The sequence below is a fragment of the Loxodonta africana genome, chromosome 3, assembly GCF_030014295.1.
Source record: "Loxodonta africana isolate mLoxAfr1 chromosome 3, mLoxAfr1.hap2, whole genome shotgun sequence".
Taxonomy (NCBI): Eukaryota; Metazoa; Chordata; class Mammalia; order Proboscidea; family Elephantidae; genus Loxodonta; species Loxodonta africana.
Window position 1 is genome coordinate 92,209,587 of NC_087344.1, and position 17,121 is coordinate 92,226,707.

Below are 17,121 nucleotides of genomic sequence, written 5' to 3' on the forward strand. Positions count from 1 at the left end.
GTTCAAAACCATCAGTGGCTCTGCAGGAGAAAGACGTGGCAATCTGCTTCTGTAGAGATTTACAGCCTTGGAAACCCTACGGGGTCGCTATGAGTCATAATCGACTTGATGGCAGTGGATTTGGTTTGGTTTGGGTGGGACAACCAAATGAAGCTGTCCAGGAGACTATTGATCTGTTAATCTGAGGGTCAAGATAGCTGCGGATCTGGTAGGGAGATTGGGAAGAAACCAGGAATGGATATGAAATCAGACAGGAAAAATAAGCTTTGGGTTAAGAACCCGGAATGATATGCAGAATGTTGTGTGCTTAGGTGAATGTGGACTTTTTTCATATGGAGAGGATCCAGAGCCTTCCTCACATTCTCAAAGGGGGAAATAACCTCCAAAAGATTATGAACCACTGAGATAGAATGGGGTGAACAGATGGCTAAGGATGGAATCCTAGAGAATGGCAACATTTAAAGAAAAACAGAGCAAATGGTGACTGAGAAAGAATGATTAAAGAAGGAGGTGACCAGGACAGTGCACCATTACAGAAACTAAGAGAAGTGAGTGTTCCAAGATGTTAGCAGGTGCTGCTTAGCCATGCCACCTGGTGCAGAGAGGGCAAGGAAGACATAGACACAAGCAATTTGATTTGGAGTTGGGAATACTTTCCCAACCAGAGGAGAACCTGGCACAGAAGAAAGCTGTTTTAATATCAGAAAGACCAGCACATGTTTATATGCTACAATGAACAATCCAGTAGAGAAGGAGAGTGGGCTATAGCCGCCAGAAGTCCAGGCTGTTTCAGTTCTTACCCTACAGGAAAACAGTGGCCATGCCAGCTCAACAACGGCTTACATTGGAGCAAGAGGAAGCAAAGCAATGGGTGAATGAAGGCAGCCATGTTCAACTCTGCATGTAGGCTTGTTCACGAGTCTTGAAAACCTAGGTTCCAGGAGGAACAACTAAAGACCTTGCGGCTGTGCAGCTTAAAAAGTCTCAGGAAGACACAGTCAACTGTTTCCAGAGGAAGAGCTTTCCTGGGCCAGAGGGAACAGATATGTTTTATGGATTCGGACTAATTAAAGAGAGACAAATTTTGACTCAGTAGGAAAAGGAATTTTGAACTGAATGAAAATGGAAGCACAACGTATCAAAATTAATGGGATGCTGTTAATGCAGTGTTTAGAGAGAAATTTATAGCATGAAATGCGTATGTTAGAAAAGATGAATGTCCTTAATTACTTCAGCTTTCACCTTAAGAAACTATAAAAAGAGGAGCAAATGAAACCCAGAGTAAGCAGAAGAAAGGAAATGATAAATATCAGAATGAATATTAATGGAAAACAGAAAAAAAATATGGAAAATCAGTGAAACCAACAGGTGATTCTTTGTGAAGGTCAATAAATTTGATAAATCTTTAGCCAAACTGATAAGGAAAAAGAGAATGAAGACACAAATTACTAATATCAGGAATGAGAGTGGAGACGTCATTACAGATTCTACAAGTGTTAAAAAGAAAATAAGGTAAGATTACAAATAACTTTATAGCAATAAATTCAGTAACTTTGAAGAAATGGACAAATCCCATGAAAGACAAACTACAAAAACTCACTCAAGAACAAACAGATAATCTGAATAGTCCTATATTTATTAAAGAAATTGAATTTTTAGTTAAAAATCTTCCCAAAAAGAAAATCTCAAGGCCAGATGGCTTCACTAGGGAATTCTACCAATCATTTAAGGAAGAAATAATACCAGTTCTATTACAAAATATTCCAGAAAACCAGAAAGGTGGGAATACTTCCCAACCCATTCTATGAAGCCAGCATTACCCTGATACCAAAACCTGACAAGAAAAACAGAGACCAATATCCCTCATGAATATAGATGCAAAAATTCTTAATAAAATTTTAGTAAATTGAATATCTGTATACATATATGTATATATAAAGGATGGGCAAGTGAGGTTTATCCCAGGGATGCAAGATTAGTTAAAAATTTCAAAATAAGTTAATGGAATTCACCATATTAGCAAACAAAATGAAACATATGATCATCACAATAGACACAGAAAAAATTCGACATCATTCCTGATACAAACTTTCAGCATACTAGAATAGAAGGAAACTTTCTCAACCTGATAAAAGTCATCAACATAAAAGCTACAGCTAGCATCATACTTAGTAGTAATAGACTGAATGCTTTCTCCTTAAGATCAGGATAAAGACAAGGATGTCTGTTCTCACCATTCCTATTCAACATTTTGCACGGCCAGTGCAATAAGAGAGGAAAAAGAAATAAGGCATCCAGACCAAAAAAACTAGAACTAAATTTATTCACAGATGACTGGATTATCCATGTAGAAAATCTGATGGATTATACAAAAGACCTACTGGAAATAATGAGTTTAATAAAGTTGTAGGATGCATGATCAATATATGCAAATTTTATTTCTGTATTTTAGCAACAAACAATTGGGAATTAAAATTGCAAAACAACCTCATTTGTCAAAAAAGATAAAATGCTTAGGAATAAATCTGACAAAAGATGTGCAAGATCTGTACAGTGAAACCTAGTAAAGAGAGAGAGAGAACGTGATCATGGGTCAGAAGACTGAACGTTGTTAAGATGTCAATTCTTTCCAACCAGATCTATAGTTTCAATGCAATCCCAGTCAAAATCCTAGGAGACATTTTTGTTTGTTTGTTTCAAAAATATTTATTTTATGTTTGGTGAAAATATATACAGCAAAACGCACCTATTCAGCAATTTCTACATGTACAATTCATTGACATAGGTTACATTTTTCATATTGCATCATCATTCTCCCTGGTGACTTTTCGAAACAGAAATTGGCAAGCTGATTCTAAAATTCACATGGGAATGCAAAGGACCTAGAATAGCAAAACAACTTGGAACATGAACAAAGTAGGAGGACTAACGACACCTGATTTCAAGATTTATTCTAAAGCTACAGTGGCCAAGACAGTGTGGTATCGGCATCAAGATTGACAAATAGTAAATGGAACAGACCAGAGAGTCCTCAAATAGATTCACATATATATGGACAAGGAGCCCCTGGATGATGCAAACAGTTAAGCACTCAACTACTAGCCAAAAGGTTAGCGGTTCAAACTCACCCAGAGGCTCCTCGGAAGACAGGCCTGGTGATCTGCTTCCAAAAGGTCACCACCTTGAAAACCCTATGAAGCAGTTCTACTCTGCACACGTAGGGTCGCAAGGAGTTGGAATCGACTACGCAGCAGATAATAACAACAACATTTAGGTCTATGCTCCATTTTAAGTTAATTTTTGTATATGGTATGAGAAATGGAGTAAACCCTGGTGGCGTAGTGGTTAAGTGCTATGGCTGTTAACCAAAAGGTTGGCAGTTCGAATCCACTAGACGCTCCTTGGAAACTCTTATGAGGCAGTTCTACTCTGTCCTGTAGGGTCGCTATGAGTCGGAATCGACTCGATGGCAATGGGTTGTTTTTTTTTTTAAATGAGAAATGGATCAAAATTAATTTTTTTATTTATGGAGTCCAATTGTTCCAGCACCAACTGTTGAAAAGATAATTCTTTCTCTACTGAATTGCCTTTACACCTTTGAAAAAAATCGTTCGTTCATGTATGTTGTTGTTAGTTGCTGTCGAGTTGATTTCAACTCATGACGACACCATGCGTGCAGAATAGAACTGCTCCATAGAGTTTTCTTTTCAGAAGCAGATTGCCAGGCCTATCACCCGAGGTGCCTCTGGGTGGGTTTGATCTGCCAACCCTATGACTAATAGTTGAGCACTTAACTGTTTGCATCACCCAGAGATGGGGCTGACAAGGGCTCCCTTTGTGGGTTCAGGTCACAGACACAGGCCCATGAGATGAGTGAGGGTCTCACAGGCAGAGAAGGCAGTGTCTAGCTTACTATGAGACCTAAATATAAAACCTAAAATTATAAACCTAGAAGAAAACATAGAATAAAATTATCATGAACTTAGGCTAGGCAATGATTTCATAGATAAAACACCAAAAGCATGATCCATAAAAGAAAAAATTGATCAATTGGACTGCATAAAAAAAAAAAAAAGTCTGCTCTTTGAAAGACACTTTTAAAAGAATGAAAAGACAAGCCACAGATTGGGAGAAATTATTTTCAAATTATAAATCTCATATGAGTATATATAAAAAAATGAGTATATAAAGCACTGTCAAAATGCAATATTGAGAAACAAGCAATCCAATTTAAAATAAAGAAAGAAGATTTGCATAGAGTTTTCACCAAGGAAGATACACTGATGTCAAATAAGCACATGAAAAGATGCTCAGCATCCTTAGTTATTAGGGAAATGCAAAGTAAAACACGATGAGATACTACTACACTGGTTAGTAGGTGCCGACAAGCAGATTCCTACTCAGAGTGACTGCCACAGAGCCTCTGCGTGGGTTCGAAATGTTAACCTTTCAGTTAGCGGCTGAGTGCTTAACCATTTGCACCACTAGAGCTAAATTAAAAAGACTAACCATACCAAGTATTGGAGAGGATATAGAGCAACTGCAACTCTCCTACCCTGATGGTGTGAACATAAATAATACAGCCACTTTGGAAAAAGGCAGTTTCATGAAGTTAAACATATGCCTACCACATCCAGGCATTCCACTCCTAGACATTCATAGAACATAAATGAAAGTGTATGTCCACGTAAAGACTCACACACAAATTTTCATGGCAACTTCGTTTTTCAGCCCAAACTGGAAAGAACCCAACCATCAACAAATCAATGGATAACCCAACTGTGATATATTTATACAATGGAACGTTCCTCAGCAATAAAAAGGAATGAACTATTGTACACACTAGCATATGCATACATCTCAGAATAGTTATTATGAGTGAAACAAACCAGACAAAAAAAAGTACATACGATATAATTCCATTTATATAAAATTCCAGAAAAATGACAGAAGATAAATCAGTTGCCTGAGAATGGAGCGGATAGCGGGGAGAGAGTTACTGCAAAGAGCATGAGACAAGTTTTGGGGGTGATGGATTTGTTCATATCTTCACTGTGGAGATAGTCAAAACTTATTAAACTGTATACTTTGAACATGTATTTCCCATTCCAGTTGCCATCGAGTCAATTCCAACTCATAACAACCCTATAGGGCAGAGTAGAACTGCCCCATAGGGTTTCCAAGGAGTGGCTGGTAGATTCGAACTGCCGATCTAGTATAGCTTATTGGATGTCAATTATAACTTAATAAAGCTTTTTCTAAAAAACTCATTGTACCATACACTTAAATCTGTGCATTTCATCGTATGTAAATTATCTCTCAATAAGCGTTAAAAAAAAAAAAAAAAAAAACCACTTCTACCTGACCTGGAGTTGCTCAGTTGGCCCCAGGAGTATCAAAATCCCAGCGACAGCCCACCAGGCAGTGCAGCTTTGGGCTGATCCCTTCCATCCCTGGGAAGCAGTGTCCTCCTTTGTTAAAAACCTGGCTGCTCTCTGAGATCCTTGCCAGCTCTGATGTCTGTGGTTCTGTAAGTCTAAGGATGAAGAAAGAGTCCCAGGCAAACAGCGATGGTAGAGGGTTAAACCAGACCAAATTTCCAGCCCAGACCCTGGGGCAAAGCCTGAGCCACTTTAAATTCCATTCATCTATCCCTTCGTGTTTGCACAGCAAAGAACTTGTTGTACTTAAAGTACTGATCTTGGAGCTGGGGCCAGGAGGCTGGGAGATGGCAAATATTGACGCTGACTGCCTGGGCTCTTGCTCCAGGCTGTGGCATTAAATCCCCCGCACTGTTGAAGTGAGCTGGGGGAGGGCCCTGCCTGGCTACCTTGGGCCTTGTGTCTTTCTGGTGCTGGTTTACAAAGCGCTATTTGGGAGGTTGCTACGGCAACTGCTCCTATTTGAAAGGAAAAACGGACAAACAAGAAAAGAACAGTTCTCCTGCCAACGCCAGCTACCTTCTGTTTACAGGCTGCTGCCCCCTGGCCTGGCCTAGGGAGACCTGGCCAAAAAGACACCAAGGAGGGGGTATGGCCGCCTCTGGCTTTGGGCCTATCAAGATTTAAATTCTGGCTCTGCTCTTAAAAGCTATGTGATCTTAAGCAAGCTCTTCACCTCTCTATGCCTCGGTTTCCTCTTTTGTAAAGTGCAGATAACCAAACCAGGTTCCTGGAGGGCTCGTGAGGATTAGAGAAAATGAGATACCAGAGATGAGACATACAGAGGTTTGGAATAGTGCCTGCCAAGTACTAACTGCTCAGCTCAACAAATTCTGGCTGTTAATATTAATTAAAGCCCCTAGAATAGTGCTTGGAGTCCACGGGTGGCACAAACAATTAAGCGCTTAACTACTAACGGAAAGGTTGGCTGTTGGAACCTACCCAGAGGCGCTCTGGAAGGCAGGCCTGGCAATCTGCTTCTGAAAGGCCACAGCCTTGAAAACCCTACAGGGCAGCTCTACCCTGCACACGTGGGGTCACCACTCATCGGAATCGACTCAATGGCAACTAACAGCAGTAGAGTGCTTGCCGCTCCTCTTTCCGGTGCGTGAAACTGTACTGTTTCCAAATGGCGTTCATGTTCAGGATCCCACTTTTTCCGCTCAGTGAGACTGCAGTCTGGTGATGTATCCTTATTCCTGATGTTCAGATGAGGACAGCCCCTCCCCTGAAGGAGGAATCAAACGTGTACCTCCTGCGGAAAACCTCTGCCACCACCACAGGGCCTCTAGAATCAAGCTCACTCTCTGCAGCTCAGACCCAAGGCTTCTCCCCGTACCCCAATCATGCTGGACTACCTTGTGCTCCCTCAGTTGCCAGGCGCCCACCCAGTGCTGAACCTGGGCATCTCTTCAGCCTGGAATGCCCTCGCCCTGCTTCCCTCTTGGCTATTCCTAACCCTCCTCCAAGGCCCTGCTCAGGCATCATCTCCACTATGAAGCCTTCCAGACCTGCTGAGACATAACAGAATACAGCAAACTATCGTGGTTGTGTCCAGACTTCAGAGTTTGGTACAGCAGACATGTGCCCTTCAACAAGCTGCTTCTAAACCTCAGCATAAAGACAGTTGTGAAGACTAAACAGTTGTGAGATTACTATTTACTGGTGCCTGGTACATAGTAAGGGTTCAATAAATGCTAACTCTGTGCACCTACCAAAACTTGTTGCAGTCGACTCGATTCCAACTTTTAGTGACCCTAGAGGACAGAGTAGAACTGCTCCATAGGGTTTCCAAGGAGCAGCTGGTGGATTTGAACTGCCAACCTTTTGGTAGCAGCTGTAGCTCTTAACCACTGTACTATCAGAGCTCTGTGTGCACCTAAATACCCGGCTTTTAGTCCTTGCCCTGCTACTGACCCAGACAAGTTTGTCTTAGCCTCAGTTTCTCCATCCTGTGAAATGAAACTTTTTAACCCCCAGAGGACCATGGATGGGATTGGTTTTGAGGGGGAGGTGCTGGTGCCTCTGGGGGGTTTTCTGAGAAGAGCTGCAGGACACAGAAGAAACCCAGGACTGGGTGACCACTGAGGACCCAACTACTTCTCTCCCACTGGGCCCAACCACATCACCACCAACTCCTGCTGAGAACTGGGTGCTTTCTGGACACCTGAACCACAGGCTGACTTAGTTTGAGCAAACATAGGCTCAAGTTCATCATCTGGCCCAGCTTGCATGGCCTCTCCACAGCAACGCTCTCTCTATAACCAGTGCTCAGGGCTTCCTTGATTCAGGAACCCATTGGCATTAGAGTACTGGAGTGAGCCTCTGGAACTTTTCTTGTTCCTCGGGGACCAATTTGACCCTCTCTTCCCCTTGAGACTGGCATCCCACTGGAGAGAGCATCGGCCAGGACAGGGGTCCAGGAGCCCCTTCCCAGGCATCCTGGACTCCTTAGTCATCCTCAGACTCCATACCTTGCCCCCAGTAGGCCCTGAGACCCATGGCTTCTACCTGTAAATAGCCCTAACCACCCCTCTTCTCTGCCCACCTCATCTGAGACCTTGACATTTCTTTCTCCGACTGTTGCAATTAAAATTGTCACTGAAGCCCCAGACAGTTCTAGTTTATTACCCCTTGATGATACCCACTGCCTTTATAGGATAAAGTGTGGTACATTATGCCCTTCAAGATCCAGCCCCTGCTCACCTCTCTGGCCCCTTCCCTCCACCTCATGCTTTGGCCACTCTGGGCTGCTGGCCATTCCCTGGCTGTGCCGTTCAGTACTGTCACACCTCCGTGCATTTGTTTGCATGGCCTCAGCTTGGAATGTGCTTCTCCCCTGCCTCTACCTCTGGAAATTCTCCTAGCCCTCTTGAACCCAACTCAAATGCCTCTGTTTCTGGGAAGGAAGCCTCCTCTAGTCCTGTCGTTAGAACTACAGAGGCCCCGAGGGCTCCTGCAGCTTCTTGCTTGTGCTACAGTTCAAGAGAAGTTCAGTAAAAGAGGCCAGAGCCAAGGACACCACAGGGAGCAGCAGGGTGAGAAAGGTGATTGTGTCCTGGCTCCTGGAGGCTCCTCCTTGGTGCCCTTGGCCCTGCATTTCCTGCTGTCCAACCGGTCTCACCACGGTGTGAGGGTGTCTCCCCCAAGGCCCCAAGCTTCTGGGTGCCCAGAACCTTACACACAACTTGGCCCAGAGCAGGTTCTGAGACTGCTGGATGAGTGAATGAATGACTGAGGCAGTGAATGAGCCAGAGCTCATCAGTCTCTCGGACACCCATTTGCAGTTCAGAGCTCACAGGGACTGATACATGTAACCGATTTTATTAATTTTGGATGTTGTTGCTGTGTGCCACCGAGTAGATTTCGACTCATAGTGACCCCAGGTGACAGAGTAGAACTGCCCCACAGATTTTCCTAGGCTGTAATCTTTATAGGAGCAGATCTCCAGGTCTTTCTCCCATGTAGTGGCTGGGTGGGTTCAAACCTCCAACCTTTTGGTTAGCATCTGAGTTTTAAACCATTGCACTACCAGGGCTCCTTCATTTCAGATTATGTGTGTGGAGCGGCAGGGGCGGGGGGGACCTGTATATCTGTCTCCCTCAACAGCGACCTTCTCACTGGCAGATTCCAACTCTCTTCCAGAATAAGGGTGGGCCACAATCTGACTTTCAAGTGAACCTTTTTTTTAATATCTCACATGGACTCCATCCCTGGCCAAGGTGTCATCACTCTGGTAGCAGGAGAGGCTCTGGGCTCGGGCTCCATAGTTCAGTCCCAGTTCCAGCAAGGATTTTGCTTGTGATCCTGACCAAGTCACCGCCCCTTCCCCATCTCAGTTTTCTCATCGGTTCATTTTTTTTTCAATGGAGATATCCATCTCCTTGCCTGCCTGAATGTTGTGAAGCTGGAAAGGTGTGCTGAGAAACTCCAAGACCAAATGTTGTGAAGCTGGAAAGGTGTGCACTCAGGCTCCAGGACCAAAATACAATCCTGCTTCCAGAAACCTGGCTTGTTTATCTGGGCAGCTGGTGATGGGCAGGAGCGGGGGTGGGAGATGGGGGATGGGAGGATGGAGAATGGGAAGGACGACAGAGGGGCACTGAGGAGCTCAGAACCTCCTGGGATAGCTTCCCACTGGCCAGGTGACAATTACCCTGTCTCATGATTCATCTCACATGATCTATAAGTAGGGCCTGCTAGGATTACTGAGTTGAGAAAAAGTGCTAAGGCTGTAGCCCAACCTGGATGATTGGTTAGCAATGTCTGCCTTAGGTACTAAAGGGGCAAAAAGTGGCACACGTTTCACATAGGTGCCATCCAAAAGGGCTGTCTTAGTTACCTAGTGCTGCTATAACAGAAATACCACAAGTGGATGGCTTTAACAAAGAGAAATTTATTCTCTCACAGTCTAGTAGGTTACAAGTCCAGATTCAGGGTGTGAGCTCCAGGAGAAGGCTTCCTCTCTCTGTTGGCTCTGGAGGAAAGTCCTTGTCATCAATCTTCCCCTGGTCGAGTTGCTTCTCAGATGCAGGGACCCCAGGTCCAAAGGATGCGCTCTGCCCCGGGTGCTGCTTTCTTGGTGATATGAGGTCCCCAACTCTCTGCTTGCTTCCCTTTCCTTTTATCTTGAGAGATAAAAGGTGGTGCAGGCCACACCCCAGGAAACTCCCTTTATACTGGTTCAGGAAGGTGACCCGAGTAAGGGTGGTGTTACAGTCCCACCCTAATCCTCTCAACATAAATTACAGTCACAAAATGGAGGACAACCACACAATACTGGGAATCAAGGCCTAACCAAGTTGACACATATTTTGGGGGGGACACAATTCAATCCATGACAAGGGCTAAACACTTCTGCTGGCATTTGAATCCCAGACCTGTCTGCTCTCCAAGGGGTGACAAAATCATGACCTGCAAGCCTTTCCTGGAGCAGTGAAAGCAGATTTCATCCGTGTAGAAGCACGGAAATCACGGAAGCCCTCATCTTTGTTGGGAGCTACCTAACATGGTAGTGAGCTCCCTGTCACTGCAGGTATTCAATTAGAGGCCGAACAACTTGAAAGCAGGAGAGGCAATTCCTATTCAGAGAAGGTACACAGATCGTACTGCATGATCTCAAAGGCTCCTTCCTACCCTCATGTTCTAGGATTTGATGCACACGTGAAGGCTTCTCAATGTCATTCCATCCATCCGTCTCCCACTCTGGCCTGGGGGACTGCTCAGAGTCCAGGGCAGGAGTACTCGTCAGACCAGTCGGAGCAGTGCTGCACGTGGTCCTGGCAGAGACTCCTTGGGATGCATTCGCAATACCTGAAGACAGTCGGAGTGCAGCGCCACCACCCGGGACCACAGGACGGGCACAAGGTCACTGGGGAAACAGGAGCTGGCCATTGTATCCTGGAATGCCCTATTTACCAGGGCACTGCCTAGCTCTGGACGCTACCACAGAGCCTTATAACCCTACCCCATCTGAGTTGGGGTTGACTGTGTTCCTTATTTCCCTACAGCAGAAAGATTCTGGTCTCCCCAGCTCACAGGCTATGTAACCTTGGACAAGTTGCTCACCCTGTCTGAGCCGCCGTTTCCTCATCTGCTCAAGGTTGTTACTAAATAAAAGAAGACAGGCAAAGTGCCAGGCACATGATCGAGATTCAGATATTCACGTGTGCTGTTATGGATCGAATTGTGTCCGGACAAAATGTGTGTCAACTTGGCTAAGCCATGACTCCCAGTATTGTGTGGTTGTCTACCATTTTGTTATCTGATGTGCTTATTCTATGTGTTGTAAATCCTAACTTCTATGATGTCAGTGAGGCAGGACTCAATCTACAGGATTAGGTTGTGTCTTGAGTCAATCTCTTTTGAGATATAGAAGAGGGAAGCGAGCAGAGAGGAAAGGGACCTCCTAACGCCAAGAAAGCAGAGCCAGGAGCAGAGTCTATCATTTGGACCTGGGGTCCCTGTGCTGAGAAGCTCCTAGACCAGGGGAAGATTGATGATAAGGACCTTCCCCCAGAACCAACAGAGAGCGAAAGACTTCCCCTGGAGCTGGCGCTCTGAATTCAACTTCTAGACTGTGAGAGATAAATCCACTTGTGGTATTTCTGCTATAGCAGCACTAGATAACCAAGAGAGCCCTGGTGGCACGGTGGCTGAAGAGCTCAGCTGCCAACCAAAAAGTCAACAGTTCAAGGGCAGTTCGACCCTGTCCTATAGGGTGGTTGAGCCGGAATCAACTCCATGGCAATGGGTTAAATAACTAAGACATGTGCTTATTTAAAAAAAAAAAAAAAAAAAAAACTCTGAGGCATGAAAGAACTTGGAGTCAGGACACTTGGGTTTACACCTAAGCTCCTTTCCTGTCACTCATTGTATTAAGTCCCTCCTCTTCTCTGAGCCTCAGTTTACCTACATAAGAATTGGGGACAGTGACTCTTGTCCTGCTTCCCTCACAGGGGTATTGGGAGGTGCAGAAGAAATGAGGGAGATCCAGGTTCAAATCCCAGTTGGGTCATAAACTCCTTGCGTGACCACTCTCTGGGTCTCAGTTTCCTGGTACGCCTTTGAAGGGAAGTCCCACCAAAGAAGAAAACACCAGAAGGAAGCACTTTGAATGGTAGTGCCTCGCCACTGGGGGCATTCAACCAGGGGTGGAAGGCTCTTCCAGGGATGCAGGGAGGAACTGAGTAGATTCCCTGGGCAGACCCTGCCCTCTGGCCACCGCTTGGCCACTTTGCACAGCCCAGCCTATGCCCAGACCCCTACCTTGGCTCAGTTCATCTGAGCAGTCCCCGCAACTGTTGATTCCATCACACTTCTGGTCTGAGTAAATCCAGAAGGCAGGGTCTCCACAGTGGGCCACAAGGAAACTGGGGAGGCTCTGGGGCACATCTCCTACAGAGACAGATGAGGCAGGAGGAAGTCCACATCTGGCTACAGCTGTCTCAGGGCTATCTGAAAGTGGCTCATCCTGGCCACCCTGGCAGTTTCCAAACTTGGGGTCACCTCCCATCCATGTCGGGATGGGCACAAGGAGAATGTTTTCTGGGGGAAGAGGTCAAGTCGAGGAGAGAGAAGTGTTCTTTCCCTGTGCACACATGGTGTACAACAAACAGACCAGAGAGCCGCATCTCCCTTCCTTGTTCCCTTCCCAGCTCCTGTGCATCCCCACCCCACATCACTGTGTGCCCTGCTCTTCCCTCTAGACATGCCTTCCTTGACACCTGTCCAAAACCATTCCACCTTCAAGTCCAGGAAGCCTTCTCCAACTGGAAAATAACAAGAATAAAGGTAAAATCTTGCACTTGGGCGCTGGGACTCAGGGGCTCTGGGTTCACATACCTTGTGAGAGGGAGTCAGAGGACACTCCTTGAAAGTAGGCTCTGTGTTAGGCAGCAGTGTGACAGGGTCACTAAAAACTCTGACACAAACTCAGACCACATCACTAAGAGGTATAAAACCCAGACCAAGATGGGGCAAGGCCTTTGTTCCTTGGACTGGACAGACCCAGCCAGAAGCACCCTGGATGCTTCTGGGGCCTGTCCATGGATAAGGACATGGCACCTGCTGTGTGTTCTGGGGAGCGCTGGTGGAGTGGGAGGACCTGAAACTGGATCACAAGAGGAATGGTGGTGGGAGTTCAGTGTGTGGCCTGGAAAAGGCAGAACTCACAGGGGGCAAGAGAGCATACAGGGTCACCAACGTGGTCCATGGGGGAAGGAGGCTGATGAGAGGCAGAGTTGAGACAAATCAGAGATGCTACTGGGAGGCAGCTCTACACTCAGTACAAAAAGATATCCCCACAAATAAATCACCCAACGATGAAAGAACCTGCTTCATATTGTGGCGAGCTCTAGTCTTGGAGTCCATGATGCAATGACCCTCTCTTCACCAATTTCCCCCTGCCCACTCACCAGCTTTCTCCCTCCTGTGGGTCCAGACACTGATTTATGTTGTTACTTATTCCATGTAGCCATGTCTCTGAGGTCTGGAGCCAAGTCTCCCCATCCATTCATCCACTTATTCACTCAGCAAACTATTCTGGAGCCCCCCTCACTCTGTGCCAGGTCCTGTGCCAGGCACTAGGACCCCGAGATCAACCAGACCAAGCCTACCCCAGAGAAGCTCAGCTTGATGGGAATGACAGACATTGCAATCGAGTGTGACAACCAGTGTGACCAGGTCTGGGACTGAAGGAATTACAGGGGCTGCGGGAGCCCAGAGAAGGGTGCTTCCCCTAGTCTGGGGGTTAAGGAGGGCTTCCTGGGGAGGTAATGCTTGAGCCCTGCCTTGAAGGATGCATGCAGGCTCTCCAGGCATGGAGATGTGCAGCAGGAGGTCATTCCCTAGTGTGGCCATGTGCGTGTGTGTGTACAACTGGGATCCGGTGGGGGCAGGCATTCCTGGATGATGGCACCGTTTAAGCAAAGGCATGGGGACATGAAGGTGCCCAGTATGTTCAAGGCTCCTCAAGGTTCAGTATGGCTGCAAGGAGAGTAAGAGTCAGGGATAGCCCCCAGGGGGTCCCAGGAGGGCCCACGGGGTTAGGGACAGGATGGAGCAGGTACTCACGACACAGGCCTTCATCCTCATCCTCGCCGTGAACACAGGTGCGGACGCCATCACAGACCCCACTGGCTGGGATGCAGGTCTTCCGGTCATGGCACAGGAAGCCCGTCCTGTTAGTAGGTGTCACACAGGCTCTGGTCCCTGAGTGGGCAGGGGGGAGGCCCCCGAGGGTCAAGGGTGGTACTCATGAGGGCATCACCTGGGGTAGGGGTGTTGCCATCAAACCTGCTCAAGTTCCCTCACCTGAGCCCCAACCTGAGGCACCAGGGATGGAGTTTAAGTCCCATTCCAGCACTTTCCAGCTGCATGACCTTGGCCAGATGACCTGACCTCTCTGAGCCTCAGATTCTTGTTAAAAAGTGGGGATCGTGGCAACACCCCATAGGACTAATGGAGGGTATTAAATAAAAGCTTCTCTATGAATAACCCTAGAACACAGAATGTGCAGAATAAATAAAGGTGCCCTCTTTTATTTGAAATGTACTTACAGTTTCAGAAGGAGTTTCTGGGACAATATTCAAGTCACTGAGTGGTTTTAATGGGGGAATCTTTGGCACCAGTGAGATTCTCAGAATCAATACATTTTGGGCTGGCTGGGGGATGTTATGTCAGAATCCCTTAAAGCTGGGCACAACTGTATAGGCTGCAAGGCACTGTCACACTTTTTTTTCTATTGTTCCCTCAGATAACTCTATGACTTGTCACCATTAGCCCCAATTTATAGAAGAGAATGTAAAGCTCCAAGAGCTGCAACAGGCCCTGGTCTGCTGACTCTGCTCCTTTCCAGGGCCGGGCTGCCTCCCTAGGGCTCAGGAATGGTGGGCAGTCACCTGCAGCTGCCAGTTCTTCTGAGAGTCTCCCCTTCCACTCCAGTGGGTTATGGAGAGACATCCACCCCTAGGTCTGCACCCAAAGAATTAAAGGAGAGAAACAGGAGGATGGAATGGGAGATCACCTTGGCTCTACAGGTTGGTGATGGGAGCAGATTTGTGCATGAGTGTTCACATACATGTGAACCACATCTCAGCTCCTGGAGCTGCCTCAGCTAGTGTGAGGGCCAACTCTCAGGGATACTCACGTTGTCACACAGACACACACACACTGACACATGCTCATACAGACATGTGCACATACATGCACATGGCCAAACACAGATATACGTGACATGCACAGTGACACAGGCACATGCATACACACAGACACCTGCACACACAGGTACACATAAGCAGGCGCTCACAGACACACATAAACACAGACACACAGGCACTTGAATGCAAATCCCCATGTAGTCACAGCCACCCTTAGTGCTAGGCTTCTGCCCAGGTGTGCAGAGTACTGTAAATTTGACCCCCTCCTCCCACCTTGCCCCCTTCCACCCCCTGCCTGGCTGCCGCACCATTTCTCAGATAGGTCTATCTTCTGACATTCCTCCCTGGGGTTATCTCCCTTCCCAGACTCACGGGATCATGGTCTCCTTCCCTTTTAGGCTCCAGGCCTTTCCATCTATTGGCCTTCTTGCAGCCCCTCCCTCACCTCATGCTCCCTCCCACTTCAGGGACTCCACACACACTGTTCCCGCTGCCTGGGACGCTCTTCCTGCCAACCTCACCACTAGTTAAACCCCACTCTCCCTTCAGGACTGGGTCAGAGCCCTTGTTCCAGGCTCACAGAGCCCCATGGACCCCTCCTTTAGTGTGTATTTGATTAACATCTGCCTTGCTTTCCAAACTGTTAGCTCCGTGAGCGCAGGGACTATGTTGGGGCTGTTCACCACCGAAACCTGGGGTTGTTCGTCACAGCAGCCAGGGTCACAGGGATGAATTAACACATCCCTGTCCTCTATGCTAGAGACAGACACACCACCCAGGGTGGCCAGGCTGTGGGAAGAGTTGCGGAGGCTGTGGGGACCACAATGAGGCTCCTAACCCAGCAATGGGGTCAGGGAAAGCTTCCTGGAGGAGGTGACATCAGAGCTGGGTCCTGAAGCTTGACCAGGACTCTCTCAATAACTCATATCACAGATGTGCAAGTGAAAGTTCAGAAATAGCATTGTACAAGTGTCTGTAAGTAAATGTTAAGGAATTGTCCAAAAGTTGCACAGTGGAGAAGCTGGGTGAGTTGGATTCCCCCATCTCTCTGTATCCTAACCCCCTGCCCCGCCCTGTCCCCAGCAGACTGGCCCATCCTCCCTTGACCACCCTGACCTGGTGTGCGTGGTGGGAGTCCATAGATAACCACTAGGACGATGAGAGCTGCAAGAGTTGCCAGCAGGAGCAGTATGGAGGCGGACAGGCAGGCCCCTTGGCGTGAGCAGCAGAGGTGACCACAGTCCGCTGTGTGGGGAAGGAAGCAAGCCTGTTGGGACGTGATGATGTGGCCAGTGCTGGGGCCCAGGGCTGCCCACCAGCCCATCACCACCCTGCAGGAGGCTCTTCACCTGCCAGGGTGGGCTGGGGGTAGGGAGGGCATCCTTGGAGGGGGGCGCTCCTAGGCCCTCCATGATGCTCTTTAGTTCTACCTGTGAGCCCACCCCCCACCAAATGTTTACCCTTGGCCTGGTCCCCCAGCTGGTGCATGCAGAATCAGATGAGGGTCCCAGGCCTCTGCTGCACAGCCCACACCCTTCCTATCCCTCTAGGAGACTGCCACCCCAGGAGGCTGGGAGATGAGCACCTGCTCATTGAGTCCTACCATGGGGCAGAAACCACATCAGGCCCCTCATAGCTGCTGTTTTTATTTTTCAAAACAATCCTTTATTTTATACTTGAGGAAGCTGGGGCTCAGGAAAGTGACTTGGCTCCAGACCATCCAGTGCAGAGCTGGGATGCCAGTCCATGTCTGTTTGACACCCAAACCCTTGTCCTTCCCAAGATTGCAACTGATGGTCCCTTCCAGAGCTGCCTGACTGAGTCAGATCTTCTACCTGTACACTGGCAGCTCACAGCACCAAGCATTAAGTGTGGTGCTTATTCTAGATATTTTATATCGAGATATATCATATTGAGAATAAGCAAATGCATAGAGGTCAGAGTTTATGAGCGGTTACCTGGGGCAGGTGGGAGGGGGAAATGGGAGTTACTGCTTAAAGGGTAGTGAGTTTCTGTTAAGG

At 47.3% G+C, this 17,121-nt stretch overlaps 1 protein-coding gene across 1 annotated transcript; it reads right to left on the minus strand.

Moving 5' to 3' along the window:
- Positions 1-10,663: 10,663 nt before the first annotated feature.
- Positions 10,664-16,782, minus strand: LDLRAD1 (low density lipoprotein receptor class A domain containing 1). The gene is made up of 4 exons (XM_023549388.2): positions 16,217-16,782; positions 14,016-14,153; positions 12,210-12,338; positions 10,664-10,812 (listed from the first exon to the last, which is right to left on the minus strand). Exons 1-4 carry the CDS (start codon positions 16,422-16,424, stop codon positions 10,664-10,666), a joined length of 624 nt encoding a protein of 207 aa, XP_023405156.2. The 5' UTR covers positions 16,425-16,782.
- Between the last annotated feature and the right edge of the window lie 339 nt (positions 16,783-17,121).

Bases quoted from the DNA above. Each gene is read 5' to 3' on its own strand.
- LDLRAD1 (XM_023549388.2), bottom strand. From the start codon at position 16,424: ATGGGCTGGTGGGCAGCCCTGGGCCCCAGCACTGGCCACATCATCACG. The intron at 14,154-16,216 runs GTCAGGGTGGTC...CTGCCCACTCAG, and splicing joins ACTCCCACCACGCACACCAG to GGACCAGAGCCTGTGTGACA. The intron at 12,339-14,015 runs GTGAGTACCTGC...CTGTCTCTGTAG, and splicing joins TGAGGATGAAGGCCTGTGTC to GAGATGTGCCCCAGAGCCTC.